Source organism: Callospermophilus lateralis, chromosome 9, assembly GCF_048772815.1.
Source record: "Callospermophilus lateralis isolate mCalLat2 chromosome 9, mCalLat2.hap1, whole genome shotgun sequence".
In the NCBI taxonomy this organism is placed as follows: Eukaryota; Metazoa; Chordata; class Mammalia; order Rodentia; family Sciuridae; genus Callospermophilus; species Callospermophilus lateralis.
In genome coordinates, this window is record NC_135313.1 from 13959760 (window position 1) to 13978713 (window position 18954).

General features: G+C 43.7%; 1 protein-coding gene across 1 annotated transcript in view; it reads left to right on the forward strand.

Annotated features, from left to right (window-relative positions):
• Positions 1-6620: 6620 nt before the first annotated feature.
• Positions 6621-18954, forward strand: part of Ap1s3 (adaptor related protein complex 1 subunit sigma 3) — a 51201-nt gene continuing 38867 nt past the window's right edge. Inside the window, exon 1 of the mRNA XM_076866412.2 lies at positions 6621-6715. Coding sequence (XP_076722527.1) covers positions 6713-6715 — 3 coding nt within the window. The 5' untranslated portion in view covers positions 6621-6712. The remainder of the gene's footprint in view (positions 6716-18954) is intronic.

Consider the following 18954-nt stretch of genomic DNA (forward strand, 5'->3'; position numbering starts at 1 on the left):
TGTGCATCTGCTGGACTTAAAGCCTAAGGCTTGAGACTTCTGATCTGACACTTGGACTTAGCCTGCAGAGGGAATGTCTGTCATTAGCCTGTCATGAACAGGTGTGTTTGCAGTGCTTAGAATCAATCTAGAATTGTTTGCTGTGGCTTGATAATATCTATTGCAGTGCTTGGCATTAAGGATTGTCACTTTCTTGATTAAGAACCTATAGAGTGAAATTGTATTTAGTGATTTGAGTGAGTAAAGTATTGAAAAAGGCAGAAGCTTTATTCTTTTTTTTTTTTAAACGCTCAGGAAGGGGAGTGGGTACTAATATTTTTATGAGGATTAGAATTCTCACAGGTGGGATTTTACTTTATTTTTTATTATTTTTTTTTAGAGAGAGAGAGAGAATTTTTTAATATTTATTTTTTAGTTTTTCGGCGGACACAACATCTTTGTTTGTATGTGGTGCTGAGCATCGAACCCGGGCCGCATGCATGCCAGGCGAGCGCACTACCGCTTGAGCCACATCCCCAGCCCCAGAAGCTTTATTCTTTATTTCTCCCCTCCACTGCACCTTTTACCATTGCAACAGGCAGGAGGACTGCGAGTTCAAACTCAGCCTCTGCAACTTAGCAAGGCTCTAAGCAACTCAGCAAGATCCTTTCTCTAATAAAATATTTAGAAGGGCTAGGGATGTGGTGGCTTGGTGGTTAAGTGTTTGTGGGTTCGATCCCTTGTTTAAAAAAAAAAAAAATTCTTAACTCCAGTCTCACAGGTTGTTCCTTTCTGGAGGGAATTTTGGACAGATGGGGGCTCTCTTATATGAGGGTGAACTGGTCAGTCCTTCTTATATTTATCTATTCAGATAGATAGATATTGAGGCTTTAAAATGGTTTAATTTTTAAACCAGTAATTTTGAATTTCTTGAAGCCACCTGATGTAACCAGAAGACTGAATTATATGCACATGAATTCTTGTTGTGGTATTTGTAAAACTGAAATGGCTTCTGTATTTATTATAAGAACTTAGACTCTGGGAATCATATTATTCCTTCAGCTATATAGTATTTGCAAGACTGGCCAAAATCTCTGTATTGAGTTATAAGGACAGAGACGCCAGGAATCATATTACTTATTCAGTTACAGGGAAACAGAGAACATGAATACTCCAAGAATGGAATATCATATGTCTTTTAAATATCATTTTTTAAACTAGAATTTGATATTGAGAATTTTTCACAGTAGAACATTAAGGGGAAAATCCATTGCAACCATCCCAGCAGACACCACCGGCTCATCTCCCACTGGAGATATCTTGAGCTTCTTACCAAGGCTCCCTGCATCCTGTCTCCTCTCCCCCCGAGCCATCCTGTTCTGTTCACGTCTGTACCAATGGGATGTTTATGAAACATCTCTAAATTGTGACCTCGCTGCTTCTCAGCTGTGCAAGCCTCACGTGGTCTCCCATGTCTTGACCTCTTATTCTGCGTGACCCGCCCCTCCCCAACTCTTGACTTTCTTGATCCAGTGTTCCTGGTCTCCTGCCCGAGCCCATGCACACCCTGCTCCTCCTGCTCCTCTGGCTGCCCACTCCTCCCCTCTCACTCATCCTTCTGGCCTCAGTTCACTGTCCCTGCCTCGGGGAAACCTTCCCTGACTTATGTCCAGAATCATGTTGGTCACAAGGGACAAGCCAAACTGCTTCAGGTACCAAAAAAAGTTCAGTGTCAGCTTCAGGCATGATGCAGGCCTCAAGACTTATTGTGAAGGACTTGTTTATTTCTCTACCCAAGGCCCAGTATCCTTGATGTTGGCTCCAGAGAAAAGTTCATCCTCCACGGTGCTAAAATACCCGAAGAAGCTCCAGTTTCTTTTTTCACTTTCAAACCTACTAGGAAGAATGGAGGTACTTCTCCAAGACAGATCTAAAAATATCCCCAGATTTGTTCTTCCTGGTTTGAGTTACTTGACTCTGGGCATACACCTATTTTAGAACCCATCATTCTTGTTATTGGAAAGCAAAATATTGGTTGGCCAACACTGAGTCATGTGCCACCCGGAAATTTATAAGTTCATGTGTGGGTTAGGTCCTGAACTCCAAGCCAAGAGTTACAGGAAACTGGGGAAAGGGACCTTGAAGAAGCAAATGACAAATGTCTGCTAGGAATGATTTAGTATATGTTTGCACAGCATCTAATCTTTTCCTTTTTAGCATTTGTGATCATTACACATTTTTTGTATATTATTATTTGTTTAAGATTTGTCTTCCTCATAACACTGACACCCACTTTGAGAGGCACTATATCTCCTTTCTTTACTGTTCTATGGCAATGCCCAGAATGGATCTCAGCACAGAGTGGACGCAATAAATATCTGTTTGATAACTATGTTACTAAAAAAATAAATAAAACACTTGGATGCAAAACATTTCATATGGTAGCGGTCTCAGTCTATTTTGTGCTGCTATAACAAACTACCTGAGATCAGGTACTTTATAAAGAATGGAAGTTTATTTCTTATAGTTATGGAAGCTGGAAGTCCAGCATTGATCACGGCACCAGGAATATTGGTGGCTGGGAAAAGCCCATCCTTTGTTCCAAGGTGGGGCTTTGACTGTCTCTGGAGGGAACAGACATTGTGTTCTCAAATAGCAGACAGGACTAAACTGGTTTCCTCTAGCCCTTTTATTATTTATTTATTTATTTTAAAAATATTTTTTAGTTGTAGATGGACATACAATATCTTTATTTATTTTATGTGGTGCTAAGGATTGAACCCAGTGCTTCACACACGCTAGGCATGCGCTTTATCACTGAGCTACAGCCCCAGCCCCCTCTAGCCTTTTTACAAGGCACTAATTCATCCAGAGAACAGAACACTCATGTCTGAATTTATCCTCAAAGACCCCACCTCTGAAAACTCCCCCAAAGGGGAGTTAAGTTCCAACATACATTTGGGAGGGGACACATTTAAATCTATTCAAATTCCAATTTTTCTTTTAAAACTGAAATCTTTCTCTCTTCTCTCCCTAGAGAACATGAATCCAAAAGGAAATATACCAAATACAACAGTGGTTATATTTAGACCGTAAAGTTAAGAGTGAGGTTTAAACTGATGTTTTTCTGTATTTTCCAGATCCACAATGGACCTACATTATTTTTTAGTTGAAAAGTTCTTTGAAATAATCTCTAGAAATATATTGGGCAGGTTCCTTCCATCTGGAGTAAAAATTCCCCATTTTGAAAGGTAAAGGAGTTTCTAAAGAACAGAAGGCCTCCTGCTACAGGTTTCACCGTGACCAGTGAATTCCTGGTCACATCAGAAGGCATTCCTGGAGATGTCATGACTTGAGACATTAACAGGAGGGTCCTGAAGAAGAGCAGAGCAGGTGTCAATCAAATATGTGTGTTGCCATGAAGCTGACTTTCAAAATGGTCTTTCTTTGTCTTTTATTGTTTTAAACTAATAGCTTGATCTCTCTCTCTGTTTCTAAAATATTAGTATTTTGGTTAGAACACTATTAGCCTTTTCCTTTATTACCATGTCTGTAATTTGCTGTTCTCCTCTACTGTGGACTCAGGGGTGGTCTTTGCTACCTTGTCTCTGTACCTTCTGTTAACGTGTGTTTATGGAATGATCTGAGCAGGGAAACTCCTAAATGAAGCTGACCAAATGCCAGGGAACTATACTGTGAGTACATCATACCACCTAATCACAGGACCTGCTCAGAAACAACAGTGGTTGAGACACACCGTGATGTGTACTGGCTTCTGGTAGTCCAGTAGGTTCTGAATCTCAAAGCTCCTTAGGGATCTGGCAGGGTACTCCTCTCTGCACTGGAACATCCTGAGCTACCGGGCCTCCTTTGGGCCATCCCTGAGGTTGGTCTGCATGTTAGTGGACCTGACATGGAGGCAGGAGCTCCAAAAGGAGAGAAGATGGGATAGGGAAGGCAAACTAAAATATGCAAGTAATTCTGCTGAGAATGCAGGCATCCAAATACACACTACTTAACTCCCCCTGCTGTGTCCTGAGTGGGTCTAACGGGGCGGGCTCCTGGGGGAACCAGTTTGGGTAGAAGGTCTTTGATTTCAGGCCTATCTCCGCCTCTTATCAGCTGTCTGAGCTGGCTCTGGCCTCTCCACCTCTGAGCCTCAGGCTGTCATCTGTACAAGGAGTACAGTACCTCTTAGGGCTTTTCTTGATGGCAGATAAGATAACTTAAGTTATGTGAAGTGTCCAGCCCACTATAGGTCTCTCTCTTAGAATGGCTTTGGGTGTGGTGTGAGAATGTGGAAGAATGCTAAACCAGGGGAGTGTCTTCTACCCATTTTAGCAAGGTCAAGAGGGAAGACAAAGGATGCTAATAGCTCCTTCTCTAATCTCACCCTCTCCAACATGGGCCAAATGGTAAAGAAATTTCTCCTGCTTGAAGTTTGGGTTTTGTTTGTTTTTTGGTACCAGGGATTGTTGAACCCAGGACTCTTAATCAATGAGCCACATGCCCAGCCCTTTTTCTTTTTTTTTTTTTTTTTCATTTTGACACAGGGTCTTACTAAGTTGCCGAGACTGACTTTGAACTTGCGATCCTCCTGCTTCAGCTTCCCAAATCGCTAGGATGCTGGGATTACAGTGTGTGCTACCATGCCTGGTTGGTTTAAGTTTTGGCTGAACAGTCATGGCAAGAACACTGAGCTCTCTTCAGCTTTAAAACTCATCGTTTATAATCCCATCTCTTTCCCATGAGCAGTAGAACTCTCCAAGAAGAAGGCTCTGATGTTTTCCATAGGCTCTTCAAGGTGAGAGGCAGAGCTGGGCTCTGTGCTGAAGGTCAGGGAAAGCAGAGAGGCACAGAAGTTAGACTAGCTAGGTAAAGGCCTGAGGCAGGGAAGGCTGCACCCTGGGAAGCATGAGGAATTGGAAAGTACCTCTGAGAAGAAGTTTCCTACTCTTTTACCAGGTAAAGCCATCCCATAGCCTGGGATTTAATTGCTGTTAAACAATCCTCTTCCAATGCCCTTACAGGTACCACCACCCCAGGCTGGAAAGGGTTGTCAGAGTGTACAGAAAGTGCCAATCAGGCATCTGGAGTAGGCTCTTTGGGGGGCCTGTTTCTCTCCTGGGTGTGTTTAACACAGTTGTTTTATCTTCTGTAGAGGAAATCCATTGCTCAAGGCTACTGCCCACTAATCACATCTTCTGCCATTAACTCTGGCCACAAAGGATTTCTTTGAGTACCCCCCCCCCCCCCACACACACACCCCAGAAGGACAGCCTCGTGTTTTGTTGTTGTTGTCGTTGTTGTTTTTGTTGTTTTCTTCTTTCTCAGAGAACTGGTCTTGTATCACCTCCTCAAGTGGGCAGCCTTTGCCTTCCCCAACTGCCCAGCTAAATTACTGTGACTTCCTTGTGCCTAGCCCAGCAACAATATCTTAACACTCATTTTACTTTGTCATACTTTATTATACTTTATTCACGTATTTATTATGTGTTGTCCCACAAGAGACCAAGCTCCAGGAGGAGTACTATCTGCTGCGTGCTCCCAGCTGAATCCCCGGGGTGCTCCTCCTAGGCCTGCCACCTGCACCTAGTACATGCGCATGAATACAGGGCACCTCACTAATGCTTAAACAGAAGGACCTCTCCCTTGCCTCCAGGCCACCTGAGCCGGGTCCACATCTGTGGAAAGTACTTGATAGATAACTGAGAAGGGCTTCCACAGGTTTGGAGATCCAGAGATCACACATGGATCTTAACCTTTTTAGGGTCGCATATTTCTTTAGGAATTTGAGTAAACACACACACTACTCTCTTTCCCCCAAAGAACATAAATACGCACCCTTAGCTCTGCTTACAACCCGTGGGCGAGGAGATTCCTGAGGTCCCAGATAAAAATCCTAGAGTTAAGAAAAATAAAGAAGTGGAAAGAAATTAGAAAACCAACCTTCAACAACACAACAGACAACTTTTTAAAGGGGACCTGCTTGAAATGGTCTTGTTCCAAGGAACAAGTTCTTGGATTGCAAGTTTATGCTAAAAAATAACAGGGGAACGGGGTGGGGGCGGGGGTAACAATCGCTACTGCTCCTGGATCTGCCAACCGTTCCCTTCCTACACGTTGTAGAACAAGACGATCTTGCACACCTTCCGCAGGTGTATCGGAAAACAGTTTTGCCGGGTCGGATAAACACCTGCCCAGTGAACCGAGGGCACTTTTGCCCGGCAGTCAAGAAAGCAGATCCCCCAGCCTCGAGCTCCTGGCGCAGGGAGCTACAGGTGGGGTTGTGCGCGCTCGCGGCCTTGGCGTCCCGGGGCTGAGGGCTCTCGGCGGTAACTGGCGCGCGCGCAGGTGCATGTGCACCTGCGGCGCAGGGCGGGGAAAGTTGTGACGGGGGCGGGGCAAGAGAAAGGGAAAGTGGAGAGGAGGGGGAGGCAGAAAGGAAGGAGAGAAAAAGGAGGAGCACGAAGAGAAGGAAGGGGAAGAGGAAGAGGATGAAGGGATGGGGGAGGAGACGACGAGGAAGAAGAATGGGAGGAGCGGGAGGGGAGGAGGGCGGCCGCGCGGGGAGGAGTCTGCAAACTTTCTGTTCAAGGGCATTGTGGGAAGCAGCCATGGTCTGAGGAGGGCGCCTCACCTGTCAGCCGCGCGGGCTCCTGCGCTCGGCTTCAGCCCTCGGGTCCTTCGCGCTCGGTGCTTTCGGGACAGGGGCGGTGGCGGCCGGGTCACCATGGTGAGTGCCAGTGCGCCGCGCTGCGGCGCTGACCCGGGGCGTGCGCGCTCCCGGGAGGCACCTGCGGCTCCAGGGCCCGGCGAGCGTTTTCCGAAAGGGGGTGGAGGCCCAGCAGAGTCCGGGTCTCCTAGCAGCTCGAGCCTCGGCACTACTGTCCCGGGCAATGAGGACGCGCCTGGGACCCCTGTCCATGATCCCCGCTGCAACCGCGCTCCGCAGCTTCATTCATTGGATTCACTTTTGCTGAGCGCTTAGTGTAAGCCGGCACCGTGCCAAGCGCTGGGGATGTCGCGGGGGACCAGGTGGATCTCCAGCTTTTAGGGAGCTTATTTTCTAGGAGGAGGATACGAAGGGAAGGAGCCGTGTAATAAACACGCAAAATAAAGATAACTTCCGAGACTAAGGAGTGCCCAGAAGTCGGGAGCACTACCGGGTGGAGACGCAACTTTTGATTCGGCAAAGGAGGTGGTGACATTTGGGCCTCTGAGGTCCTGGAGGGGCGCTGCAGGTAGAATGATTCGCGACCTCAATCCTCGCTTGTTGCAGAAGTGGGCAGGGCCAGAAGAGGCGGGTCTTTATAAACCAAAGTTAAGTTTTGGCTTTTGTTGCAACTGAGTAGGGAAACTTTGGGAGCATTTTAGCAAGAAAAGTGATCTTATTCACTTTATGCTTGTATCTTTTGGGCCATTGGTGAAGAATGGACGTGTGTGTGTGTGTGTGTGTGTGTGTGTTGGGGAGAGGCAACGTGGAAGCTGGGAAACGTGGTACAATGCTGTGAGGGTTATGGTGTCCTGCACTTTGGAGAAATAACAAGAGCTTCTCTTGCTTCTGCCTTCTGTTAGGGACAGTATGTTGAGAGTGCAGGGGTCTAAACTGAGAAGTCTCCCTTCCCCAAGTGAACTCACTTCCCAAATCTGTGGAAGAGAATTCGCCTGCAGGCCCGCTGTGGACTCAACTGGCCCATTATAGGTAGGAGTAGATGGCCATGGTGTTAAGCAAGTTGATTGATAGGGAGAGCCACGGAGTGCTGAGCATCCACGGAAAAATCAGATGCTTGTTCCTAGGAGAGGCTTGGTAGCACACACTGAAGGCACCAGTTTTGCATGTTGGGGGTTTCTTGTAAGTACAACATGATATAAAAAGGAGACTGTAAATAATGAAACAGCTGTCTTGGCTTGCTCAAGTTTCCAAGGAACAAGGTGACTGTGAGCCCAGCTCATTTGCTTAATGGAGGGTGGAATCAGGCCCTGAGTTTCTGAGTAGTTAAATATGGTTTCCATCCTGTAGGTTGGAACAGGTCTGTGAGGAAAGGACCCCAAATTCTAGACAATACCTAGTGTGAGTTTTACTTTTTCTATCTGGTGTCATATGATGAGTTGATCAAAAAAGTGGGAAGTTTCTCCATCTTTTCTACCAGGCCTTCCCAATGGAAAACACTGTTATTGAGCCCCAAGCGGAATGTCCAGCCCCTTACATATAGGGTCTCATTGCATCCTGGTAGTGACCAAATGAGGCTCTGCAGTTACCTGCTCTGAGCTGTTCTTACAGTGTGACCTTACACAATTCTTTGATCTCTCTCTGTGTTTGTTCCTTTGTGCAATGGGGATAACAGTTGCTTCTAACTGATAAGGTAGGGGTACTAAAATGTGGCCTGGGAACCCCTAGAAGTGCCCAAGACTTTTTCTGGAGGTCTGCAAACTCAAAGCCATTTTATAATAATATTAAGATGTTAATTTGACTTTTTATTTTCATTCTTCCAAGACTGCAGTGAAGTTTCGAGCCTACGTGACCTGAAATAGTACAAAAAATTAAATACAGAGGCAGGTAGGAGAGTCCTACTGTCTTTCTTAGGGTAGGCATTAGGGAGCCTTACAGAAATGAAACAAAAATGTCATTCATTTCACAAGTTTCTTTTTTTTATTTTTATTTTTTTACTTTGGAATTTTTTAATAAATTTTTTAAAAAATATTTTTTAGTTGTCAATGGACCTTTACTTTACTTATTTTTAGTGCTGAGAATTGAATCCAGTGCCTCACACGTGCTCAGCAAGTGCTCTGCCACTGCGCCACAACCCCAGCTCCTGGAAAATATTTTTATTGGCTATAAAAATGTTATTTATTTAACATATTATTTTTATTTTTTAAAATATTTTTTAGGTGTACTTGGACAGAATACCTTTATTTTATTTATTTTTGTGTGGTGCTGAGGATCGAACCCAGGGCCTCACACATGCTAGATGAGCGCTCTGATGCTAAGCCACAACCCTGGCCCCTATTATTATTTTTAAATGAATTAATAAATACCTAATTTATCTTAATTTCTAATGTAGTAAATAGCAATGGATATAACCTACACACACAGAACCATCTTTGAGGTTCTCAGTTTTTAAGAGTATCCAAGACATTTCATAATTATTGTCATGGATCTGGTACAGGAACTATGAGTAGATGTGCTTAGAGCCACTAACTCTCATGTCATTACTGTCATGGGTGGGAAAGAATCCTTCCCTAGTGCTCAGCAGCTTGAGTGCTCAGCCCTCTTTATTGACGGCCAGCCCCTCTGTCTCCCTGCTTGACTCCTACTTCCTGGCTGTTTTGCTAGGAAGCTGGAAGATGGTTACAGCAGGCCACCTTGTACTTGTACACAAAGCAGTTCTTGATTCCATGTACCAGCAATCCTGGTTTCATATCTCCTTTAGTTGGGACACAGTACTGTTTGCATCTGGATCATAGAGTTTAAATCAACTGTGGACTTTATCTTGCTTTTGTTTTAGAAATCTCTACCTTGGATAAGGATGTTAGGCCTCTTGGGCTTCAGGAATCCTCAGGCTCTCAGCCCAGTGTGCTTAAATCTTACTGATAAGAATTTTACTATTGAACGGTCCACAATGTTGATGGATGAAGGAGGATTTTCCCTTAAGAAGATAGCTGTGGAGAATGATAGGGTGGTGATTGAAAGGCTTTGGAGACACCTTTAGTAAAAATGCAAGTGGACTTTGATTTATGCTGTGCACATACTTCTGAAAAGTTGAGGTGACTTTTTCAGCTTCCTGATGAGCATAGCAGGGGATTCACCCACTGAAAGAAACCCCAAAGGTGACCCCTTTGGAAATACACAAAATCATCTTTTTTTTGGTGTGTTGCAAATCCTGTTCTCAGAATGTGTGCTATTTATATAAAGTGAGATAGACTTGTAATAAAATATTTGAGTATTTTTAGATTTTAAATTTGACTTGAAAGAAAGAGAACTTTCCAACTGAACTGTGCAGCCATCTCTTTACCAGAATTTATATTTCTAGTACAGTAAATAACAATGGATATAACGCACACTTCTTCCAAATCAGATTAAAAAAACCTTTGCCCTGCTAGTTGTAATCTCATTGTGTATATACAACTAGGAAAGGTTCAAGGGAGTTGCAGCGGGTGAGGGAGGAGACCCTGCCACCCCCCAACCCCCCCAGTAAATCAACTTCTTTGATGCTGAAATGAATTGTATTAAGTATGTAGTTATTTTGGCAGTTTAAATTCCAGTTTGAGGGCGAAGGAATCCATTAGAGTCATGCATGATGTCCTCCTGGGAGACTTGGACTGGGCTGCTGGCCAACAGTTGGGGTGGGGTAGAGGGCTTGGGAGTCGGGGAGAGAAATGACCTTTGTGGGTTTGGTTGTGCTGGGGGTTTCCCACACCAGGCCCTACCCACAGGTCTCCCAGCCCCATCAGACTTGAATGGACTCCTGGTCAGGACTGTTACTTCTGAGTTCCCATGGTGCCCATTCTTTGGTGTGTGTGTGTGTGTGTGGGGGGGAATATTGTCGACTGCTTCCATTCTTGTGCGTGGCCTCCCAACAACAGCTGGCAGGAGACAGTTAGGGCTAGTGCACTGAATACTGCACTGAATCATCAATACCTGTTTTGGGGGGGGTCCCATGAAGTTTTTCATTATGAGTTAAAACATAATTGGTCATCCCCCCGCCTCCACACAAAACTCCTTTAAGAATCCCCCAAGGTAAGCACTTCTTGACATGAATCATTTTTTCAATTTTATTTTCCTATTATTACAACCAGAATTCCTTCCAGAAACCAGAGATTTCACTATATCTTCCCCGGGGCCAGTTCTTACCTCTCTCATAGAATCTTTCTTTCTGGAATATCTTGTTCTCTGGATACCTTTTCCTGGTGGAGTTCTCAGTTTTTCCTTAAGTATATTAGCCACTGACCCAGAAAATCTTCCTTTGAAGCCCCTGATCCCGTGATGTCAAAGAATGTACACAGATAATGTCTCTAAAATTCTCTCTAGCCAGCACCCCAACTCTCTAGAGAAATGTATGTCTTGGGAGGCTGCTAGAATTCAGTGTCAACAGTCACGGAGTACCACTGATTATTCAAGTTAGAAATTGAATGAATGTCCTTGACCATTATGAGGAAGCTGGCCTTTGAAAAATCTCCGTCAAAGTTTGTGAACTTGCTGACAGGTGGAGCTGGGGTCTGACCCTGCTCTCTCCAAATAGTTTCTGAAAATAGCCTGGGGGAAAATAAAATGATCACTCATTATTCTTCCAGTGTGATGAGGCATGGACCTGAAGAACATTCAGTCAAGAATAAGGACATTAGTGTTCTATAGTTTACTGACTTTGTTGCATCTTCTCTACCTGGATTTCTGCACTGGTAAGATGATTGTACACATGGAAGTTCAGTAGCCACCTACATGCTGAAAGTCTTCCTTCTACCCTGGATATATCAAAGAGGAGGAACTAAGATCATGATTTGAAAACTGGAGTGCCTGTTCCCTTTATGTGCTCATCCTCATAGAAGGGGGATATCAAGGGATAAACCAGAGTTATCCTTGGAACTTTGGCAAGATTTGAAAGAAAATATCTTTATGTTAAAACACAAGTATATTTGGGTTCATGATGCAAAATTCACACACATGCTTTAAAGACCTAAGATGTAGTTTGCTTACAGGTGGCTTCTCAAGTCACCTTACAGGTCTCTTGAGCCTACCTGCCTTTTATGCTGTTATTTGGATAGAAACATTTAAAAGACAGTTCTAAGGCAAGGGAAAGCAACCTTCCCAGGAAATGGCCAGTTGGTAATTTTTTAGGCTTTGTAGATCTTACACACTGTCACTACTACTCAACTCTTCTACTGTAGAATGAAGCAGTCATGGACAAGATGCAATGGGTAAGGCTGGGTTTTAACAAAACTTTATGTACAACAAGTGGAGGGCCAGATTTGGCCTCTAGGTTGGTCCATATTCTAGGCAACTTTTACTAATTTATTTATTTGTATATTGCACAAATTGGGTACCTGCCCCAGGACAGGCAGGACTGGCTTCATTATTTGCAGTGTCCAGTATAAAATGAAAACAAAGTTTATGAGGGGAAAAAAAAAGTTTATGGGAATTTCAAGACAATGGCACTGGAGCATTAAACCAAGTGCCAGGTCCTTCTGAGTGCAGGGTTCTGGGCAACGCTCCTGTGTCCACAGAACCCAACCAGGGTCCAGGCCTCAGAGATGGCACTGAAGAAGCTAAAGCACCCCACCCTCCTGGAGCTCACATTCTTGGTGAGCTCTGTGAAAATTTTGGATCACTCACACCGAAGAATTTACTCTCGAGCATTGTTTGGTCAGAGCGTTGTCTTGCTCTCACTCCATGGAAATTGCAGATGTTTCTGAGGCAGGTGGAGTGGAGAATGGGGTGGCTTTGGTGGTTACTTAAGGCCCCTGTCCCTCTTCTGGCCCAAAGAAGTGAGGCCATCCTTCCCACTGACTCGCCTGGCCCTTGTCCACTTCCTGAGCCAGCTGTGCCTGGGAAGTACTCAGAGGCTACACCTCTGTCCTGGTTTCAGATTGGCAGCTCTGCTGGAGGCCTTGCCACATCAGGTGCCTGTGGGGTGCACCCTGGGTGAGGGTATCAAGGCCTCTCCAGCCCCTCATCCAGTGTGATACCATTTGTCACTTAAGATTCTGTACATTATTTCTCTACTGGTATAAAATAAAGAGACAGATGAAAACTTCCAGAATGATATTCAAGAAGGCAGTTCTTTCTGGGAAGAGGGCTAGGTATCTGATGTGTAAAAAGATTCATTTTTAAATTGTGTATTCTTTTCAGTACTTCACTTTTTTCTATGTACATATGATACACTAAAAAGTACATGAAAAGTGATGTGTGTGTGTGTGTGTGTGTGTGTGTGTGTGTGTGTGTGTGTGTGTGTTAGAGAGAGAGAGACAGAGAGAGAGTTGGAACCCAGGGCTTTGTGCATGATAGGCAACCACTCTATCACTGAACCACACCCCAGCCTAAAAAAGTAACTTTTAAAGTAGTGTCATTTATTTTATTTCTCCAACAAAACAGTTTTATTTTCTCCTGTGCCTTGTAACTTCTGAGGCCTTGGTGTGTCTGGAATTGAGATGGAAACAGAAGTGGCCCTTTGAAAACAGAAACACACGATATGCTCTCTCATCTTGGACCTAGAGCAATGGGGTTGGCCATCTATTGACTGAGATCTCTGGTACCATGAGCCAAAATAAACTGTTCCTCTTCTAAGTTATTCTTGTCAGGTATTTTGGCCACAGTGATGCAAAAGCTGACTGAAACAGAAATTTATACTGAGAAGTAGGGTTATTGCTGTGACTAACTGAAACATGTTGTTCAGAAGCCTTTGGAAATGGTTTGGGGGAGGACTTTGGAAAAGTTTAGAGATGCAAGCTGGAAAAATCTTTGAAAGGTTGCAAAGAGAGCTTAACGGGCAATTATGGTGGGAGCTCAGAAGACCAGAATATGGCAGAGAAGATGATACTAGTGAGGTTTCAGAGGGAAACAAGGATTCTATTGGGATTTGACCAATAGAGGCCACTCATGTTATAGTCTGGAAAGAACTTGGCCACATTTTGCCCAGTTCTGAGACTGTGTGAGGCTGAATTTAAAAATGGTTGGCTAGTTTATCTGGCAGAGGAAATTCCAAGGCAGCACAGCATTCAGTCAGTGGCATGTATATTGCTGCAGCTTTTCACCATATTTACTATGAAAATTGGGCACAGAGAACAGCTAAAAGATAATAAAGACTTAGTTTGACCAGAAAAATGCTTGTAGAACTGGGGCCAAGGAAGGTGTACTCTTGACAGAGATGCTGAGTACTTCCAACAAGTGACATGGGAAAGATGGCTGAGGGCATCTCAGGAATTCACAAAATCAGACCCACTATAGGTTCCAGGGGTCTAAAGGAGAAAATTCCTCGGAGAAGAGATCATTGGAGCACTTTGCTTGCACAAGGGGATCTAGGAAGTTGAGCACCCCAGCTGCTCAGAGACTACGGAGCCAGGATTTCAGGGGTCCAACTAGTGTGTGAACTGGCAGCAGACCTTGGCTTCATTCATGTGGTGAGGGCTCTGCAGGATGCTGGAGTTAGCAGGGCAGGGAGGTTTTCACTGAGATTTTAAAGGAAGGCCTTGGAGGTTAGGTATGGTATAGCAGGGTCAGAATGCCTGTGGGTGGCCCCTGGAGGGGCAGTTCATGAAGCTTTGAGGGGGAAGCCAAAGCTGGAATGGAGACCCAAGGAATTAAGAGATGACATCACGTGGACTGGCTGCTGGGAAAAGCTGCTGGCTGTGGAAGAGCCAGGCTAAAGAGAGGTCACGTGGGCTGAACCAGGAGGCAAAAGGGATTGGGCTGCTCAAACCCTTTGGAAAGCACATTGTGTGGCCACGTGTCCCAGATGCTGTATGAGGAGTAGTTGTGGGGGAGTTATGGGAGCTGTTTGCCAAACTGGATTTCAACTTGGTTGGTCTCATCTCTTCTTTCTGTGCCCCATTCCTCCCTTTTAGAATGGGAGTGTTTACTCTGTGCCACTGTATATTGGATATAGGTAACCTGCTTATGATTTTTACAGGGGCTAACACCCAAGAATTTGCCTTGAGCCTCCAAGCAGACTTTGGACTTGGACTTTTGGGCAGTGCTGAAACTGTTAAGACATGGGACAATTGGAGATGAACTCAATGCATTTTTGCATTGTGAGATGGACATGAGCTTTTAGGGGATTGGGACAGAATGTTATGGTTTGGATATGAGGTGTCCCCTAGAGCACCTGTGTTAATGCAGGACTGTTCAGAGGTGAAATGATTGGATTGTGAGAGCCATAACCTAATAAGCCATCCTACTTTGAATGGACTAACTGGGTGGTAACAGCAGGCAGGTGGAGTATAGCTGGAGGAGATGGGTCACTGGAAGTACTTAGCACCCCAGTGCCCCCCAGGAGGGTGTACCTTCCCTGCAGCCCTACTCCCATCTGCTTCCTGACTGCCATAAGGTGAGCAGCTTCCCTCCACCACACCCTTCCACCATGATGTTCTGTCTTACCTTGGGCCCAGAGTAATGGAGTCAGCTGTCTGTGGGCTGAGATCTCTGAAACCATGAGCCCCAAATAAAACTTTTTATCCTCTAAATTGTTCTTGTTGGGTATTTTGATCATAGAAACACAAAATCTGACTAACACACACACACACACACACACACACACATACACACACACAACTATACACACATGTACCATCTAGCTAGCTACCTGTGTACCTTGGGCTCTTGGCCAGACTTCTAGGACTCCTTTGCCATCTACATAAGAATGAAGAATATAGGGGGAGAAAAAATAGAAACATGACCCATCTTCCTACTTGGCTCTGAAAAGAGACTTTGGGAAATGAGGTAGAATGATATTTCTTTTTGTTTCACAGGACTGATGCATTAAAATGCAGAGAGAGATACTTGTCAGATCACTGGGATGCTTGGTAGACAATGACTGTGCCTGCAAAATTAAGAAGTCATGCCCTTAAAAAGTCAGGAAGGACCTGTCAGGCTTGGTAGTAGATTCAGATTATCACGGAGTTAATCTGCTTCAAATTTCAGTGTTTGCTGCTCACCCACTGCCCTTCTCTCTACCCCTCCCAGAAAATCAGTAGAGCCAATTTTTATTAGGGAACTTGAATGAAATTAGTATTTCTTCTAAGATAATATCAGAATTTCACATGATAGCAGAACATGCTGTCTGAAGAGGAATTTCCCTATGTAGATGTTTTGTTAAGCATTTCCAGAAAAGTAACAGGTGCATAGCTTTTCATGACACCTGTACCTGTTCACCTGTAAAGGAGGGTGTGGGTGCCATGTGGTGGAAAGGGGAATGCAGTGAGGTAGGCAACCCTACCCCTGAGAAATAGGGTCTCATTAAGTTGCTTAGGGCCTTGCTAAGTTTCTGAGGCTGGCTGTGAACTTGAGAGCCTCCTGCTTGAGCCTCCTGAGTCACTAGGATTACAGGAGTATGCCACCAAGCCTGGCTAGGAGCAATCTTCAAGATGGTCCATAGGCACACCTTACCCTCTGAGAAATGTATTTGAGTAGATGAAAAACCTAGATATAAATTGCAAATATTAGAGTGGTGGGGAAACGTAAAGGGTTACAAAAATAGCACATTTTTGAAAAAACAGTGTGATTCAAAACTCTGTGTATAGACCTCCTCTTCTTTTTTGTGTAACACAAATATTTACCTTCAGTTTCTTTACTAAGAAGTCACATCCTCAAGTCTAAGTTCACTGTGTTTGAGTCCTGTCTTTCAAAATTCATTCGGTCTCATTATTTCAATGCTTAAGAGTGCAGATAATCTAGTCTGCATCAACAATCTTTGCAAAAAGAGGGCGGGGGTTGGGTCCTAGGAGGCTTGGAAACATAATGAGACCACCGTGCCTCTCTGATCCCTGAGCTTTGTTGGTGGTAAACTTGGAAAGGGCATGTGGATACACCATTGCCACCCCATAACACATCGTGTTTACAACTGAAGGCCTCTTTGTCAAGGTGGAATATCCCAGGGGGAAAGTTTTTAATGAGTGCTGAGTAGGCTGAAGTAGGAAGAAAATGAAAGTTCTTAATAAACCCTGAAGTGGTCATTACCATGCAGTGTTGAGCATAGTAAGCATAGCATCTTGAATAGAGTTCAAAAAATTTACATTAAGAAACATCAAATACGCATTGCTATGTAATAGGAGTACGGTCCCAAGATCTTAATATTTTATTCAGTTTCAAAGTCATACTGAAAATTGCCTGGAACGTCTGCCTTCTATTTCCAGCATCTTTTTTCTCCGTAAATGATTTGAAATCAAACAAGACTAGTCTGCCTCTCTGGGAGAAAATCCAAGCAGGGCACATTGACTATAGAGAAAAAATGAAACAACTAATAGGTATTATCGATATGTTCAAAGCTGATTATTTCTATCTAGAGGAAATGATAAATGGAGAAATACTACATCTGTCCATCTCTGTGTTCTTAACTGGGGTGGTTATTAGGAAAGAAAAGCCCACAGTGTAAGATCTGTCTCTTGATTACAGAGATTCCTTGTAATATTGAGGAGAAATTTCTCACGTGCATTGCAAAGATAGACTAGTATGGGAGTGGAAATTAAGTTTGAGGTGTGTTGTTAAAAATATGTAATTGGAGGGATTCAGCGGACAAGGGAGGCACTCAAGGGAGAGATCTTGGGCTGAGCCTAAAGGGTGAGGTGGCCCTGCCTTTGGCTAAGTGTGTATGCATGAATGTCAGATATGTGTGAGTGGGGAGGGGCTAATTGGGAGAATGTAGAGAAATGGAGTAGCTATTAAGAAAACGTAAGTCCTGGAGGAGAGCTGGGTGAAGGTCAGCCACACTGAACTGTTTTCTAATGGGTTTGCCCATCTCTGCTTCTTTCCTCTTCCTCCAACCCACCTTCCAGCCCGCCATGAAATTCTCTATCCAGTTTTATCAGGGAGTTATTAGTATTTAGTTTATCTGGAAAATCTATTTGTAAAATGGATTTTCCAGATAACTAAAAAGAATATCTTTAAAATTTTCTAGAATTTAAATAAATAAATATTCAGCATTTGGAAAATGGGTTAAAAGTAGCTTGAAGCTTGTCCATGGTCATATGGGGCTGACATCACTCCACTACAGGGGTTTGGGGCTGGCACTGCCTTCTGGGCAGACTGGGTCTGATGCTGCGGACACAGCAGGTGTATTTAGGTGTTGGCGTGTCTGTGTGTACCTGTGCTCCTATGCATTGATTCCTAAGGTATCTCCCTCCAGCACCTGATGTGCTGGCCCCCTGTTCTCTTCCCCCACCACTTCACTATGGTCTCTGAAAAGGGGAAAATACATATTTTTAATTTACCTATTATTTACATTGACAAATAAAAATGATTTTTATTTACAAAGTACCACATGTTGTTTTAATATAAGTATGCATTGCAGAATGGCTGAATTAAACTCAGTAACCTATGAATTACCTCACATATTTATCTTTGTGTGTGTGGTAAAAACATTTTAATCTACTCTTCTAGCAGTTTTCAAGCATATGTTGTTATTAATTGTAGTCACCCTGCTGTACAATAGATTTCTTTTTTAAAAAATAATTTATTTATTTTAATTAGGTATATATGACAGCAGAATACATTTTACATAACTGCAGCACAACTTTACATTTCTGGTTATACAAGATGTAGCGCATCCCACCATATGTGCAGTCATACATGTATCTAGGGTAATGATGTCCATCTCATTACACCGTTTTTCCTGCCCTCATGCCCCCTCCCTGCCCTCCCTCCCTCCCCTTTGCCCAATCAAAGTTTCTCCATTTTTCCCGTGCCTCCCCCCTCCCTGTTATGGACCAGCATCCACTTATCAGAGACAACATTCAGCCTTTGGTGTTTGGCTTATTTTGTTTAGCATGATATTCTTCAACTCCATCCATTTACCCACAAATGCCATAAGTTTATTCTCTTTTAATGCTGACTAATATTTCATTGTGTATATATGTCACAATTTCTTTATTCATCTATTGAAGGGCATCTAATTTGCTTCCACAGTTTAGCTATTGTGAGTTGAGGTGCTATGAACATTAATGTGGTTGCGTTACTATAGTATGCTGATTTTTATAGACTGAGGAGTGGGAGAGCTGGGTCAAATGGTGGTTCCCTTCCAGATTTTCTAAGGAATCACCATACTGCTTTCCAGATTGGTTGTACTAATTTGCCTTGGTTGTACCAAGTGTGCCTTTTCCCCCACATCCTCACCAACATTTATTATTGTCTATATTCTTGATGACTGCCATTATGACTGGCATGAGATGAAATCTTAAAGTAGTTTTGATTTTCTCTAATTACTAGAGATGTTGAACATTTTTTCATGTATTTGTTAATCGAATGTACATCTTCTTTGTAGAAGTGTC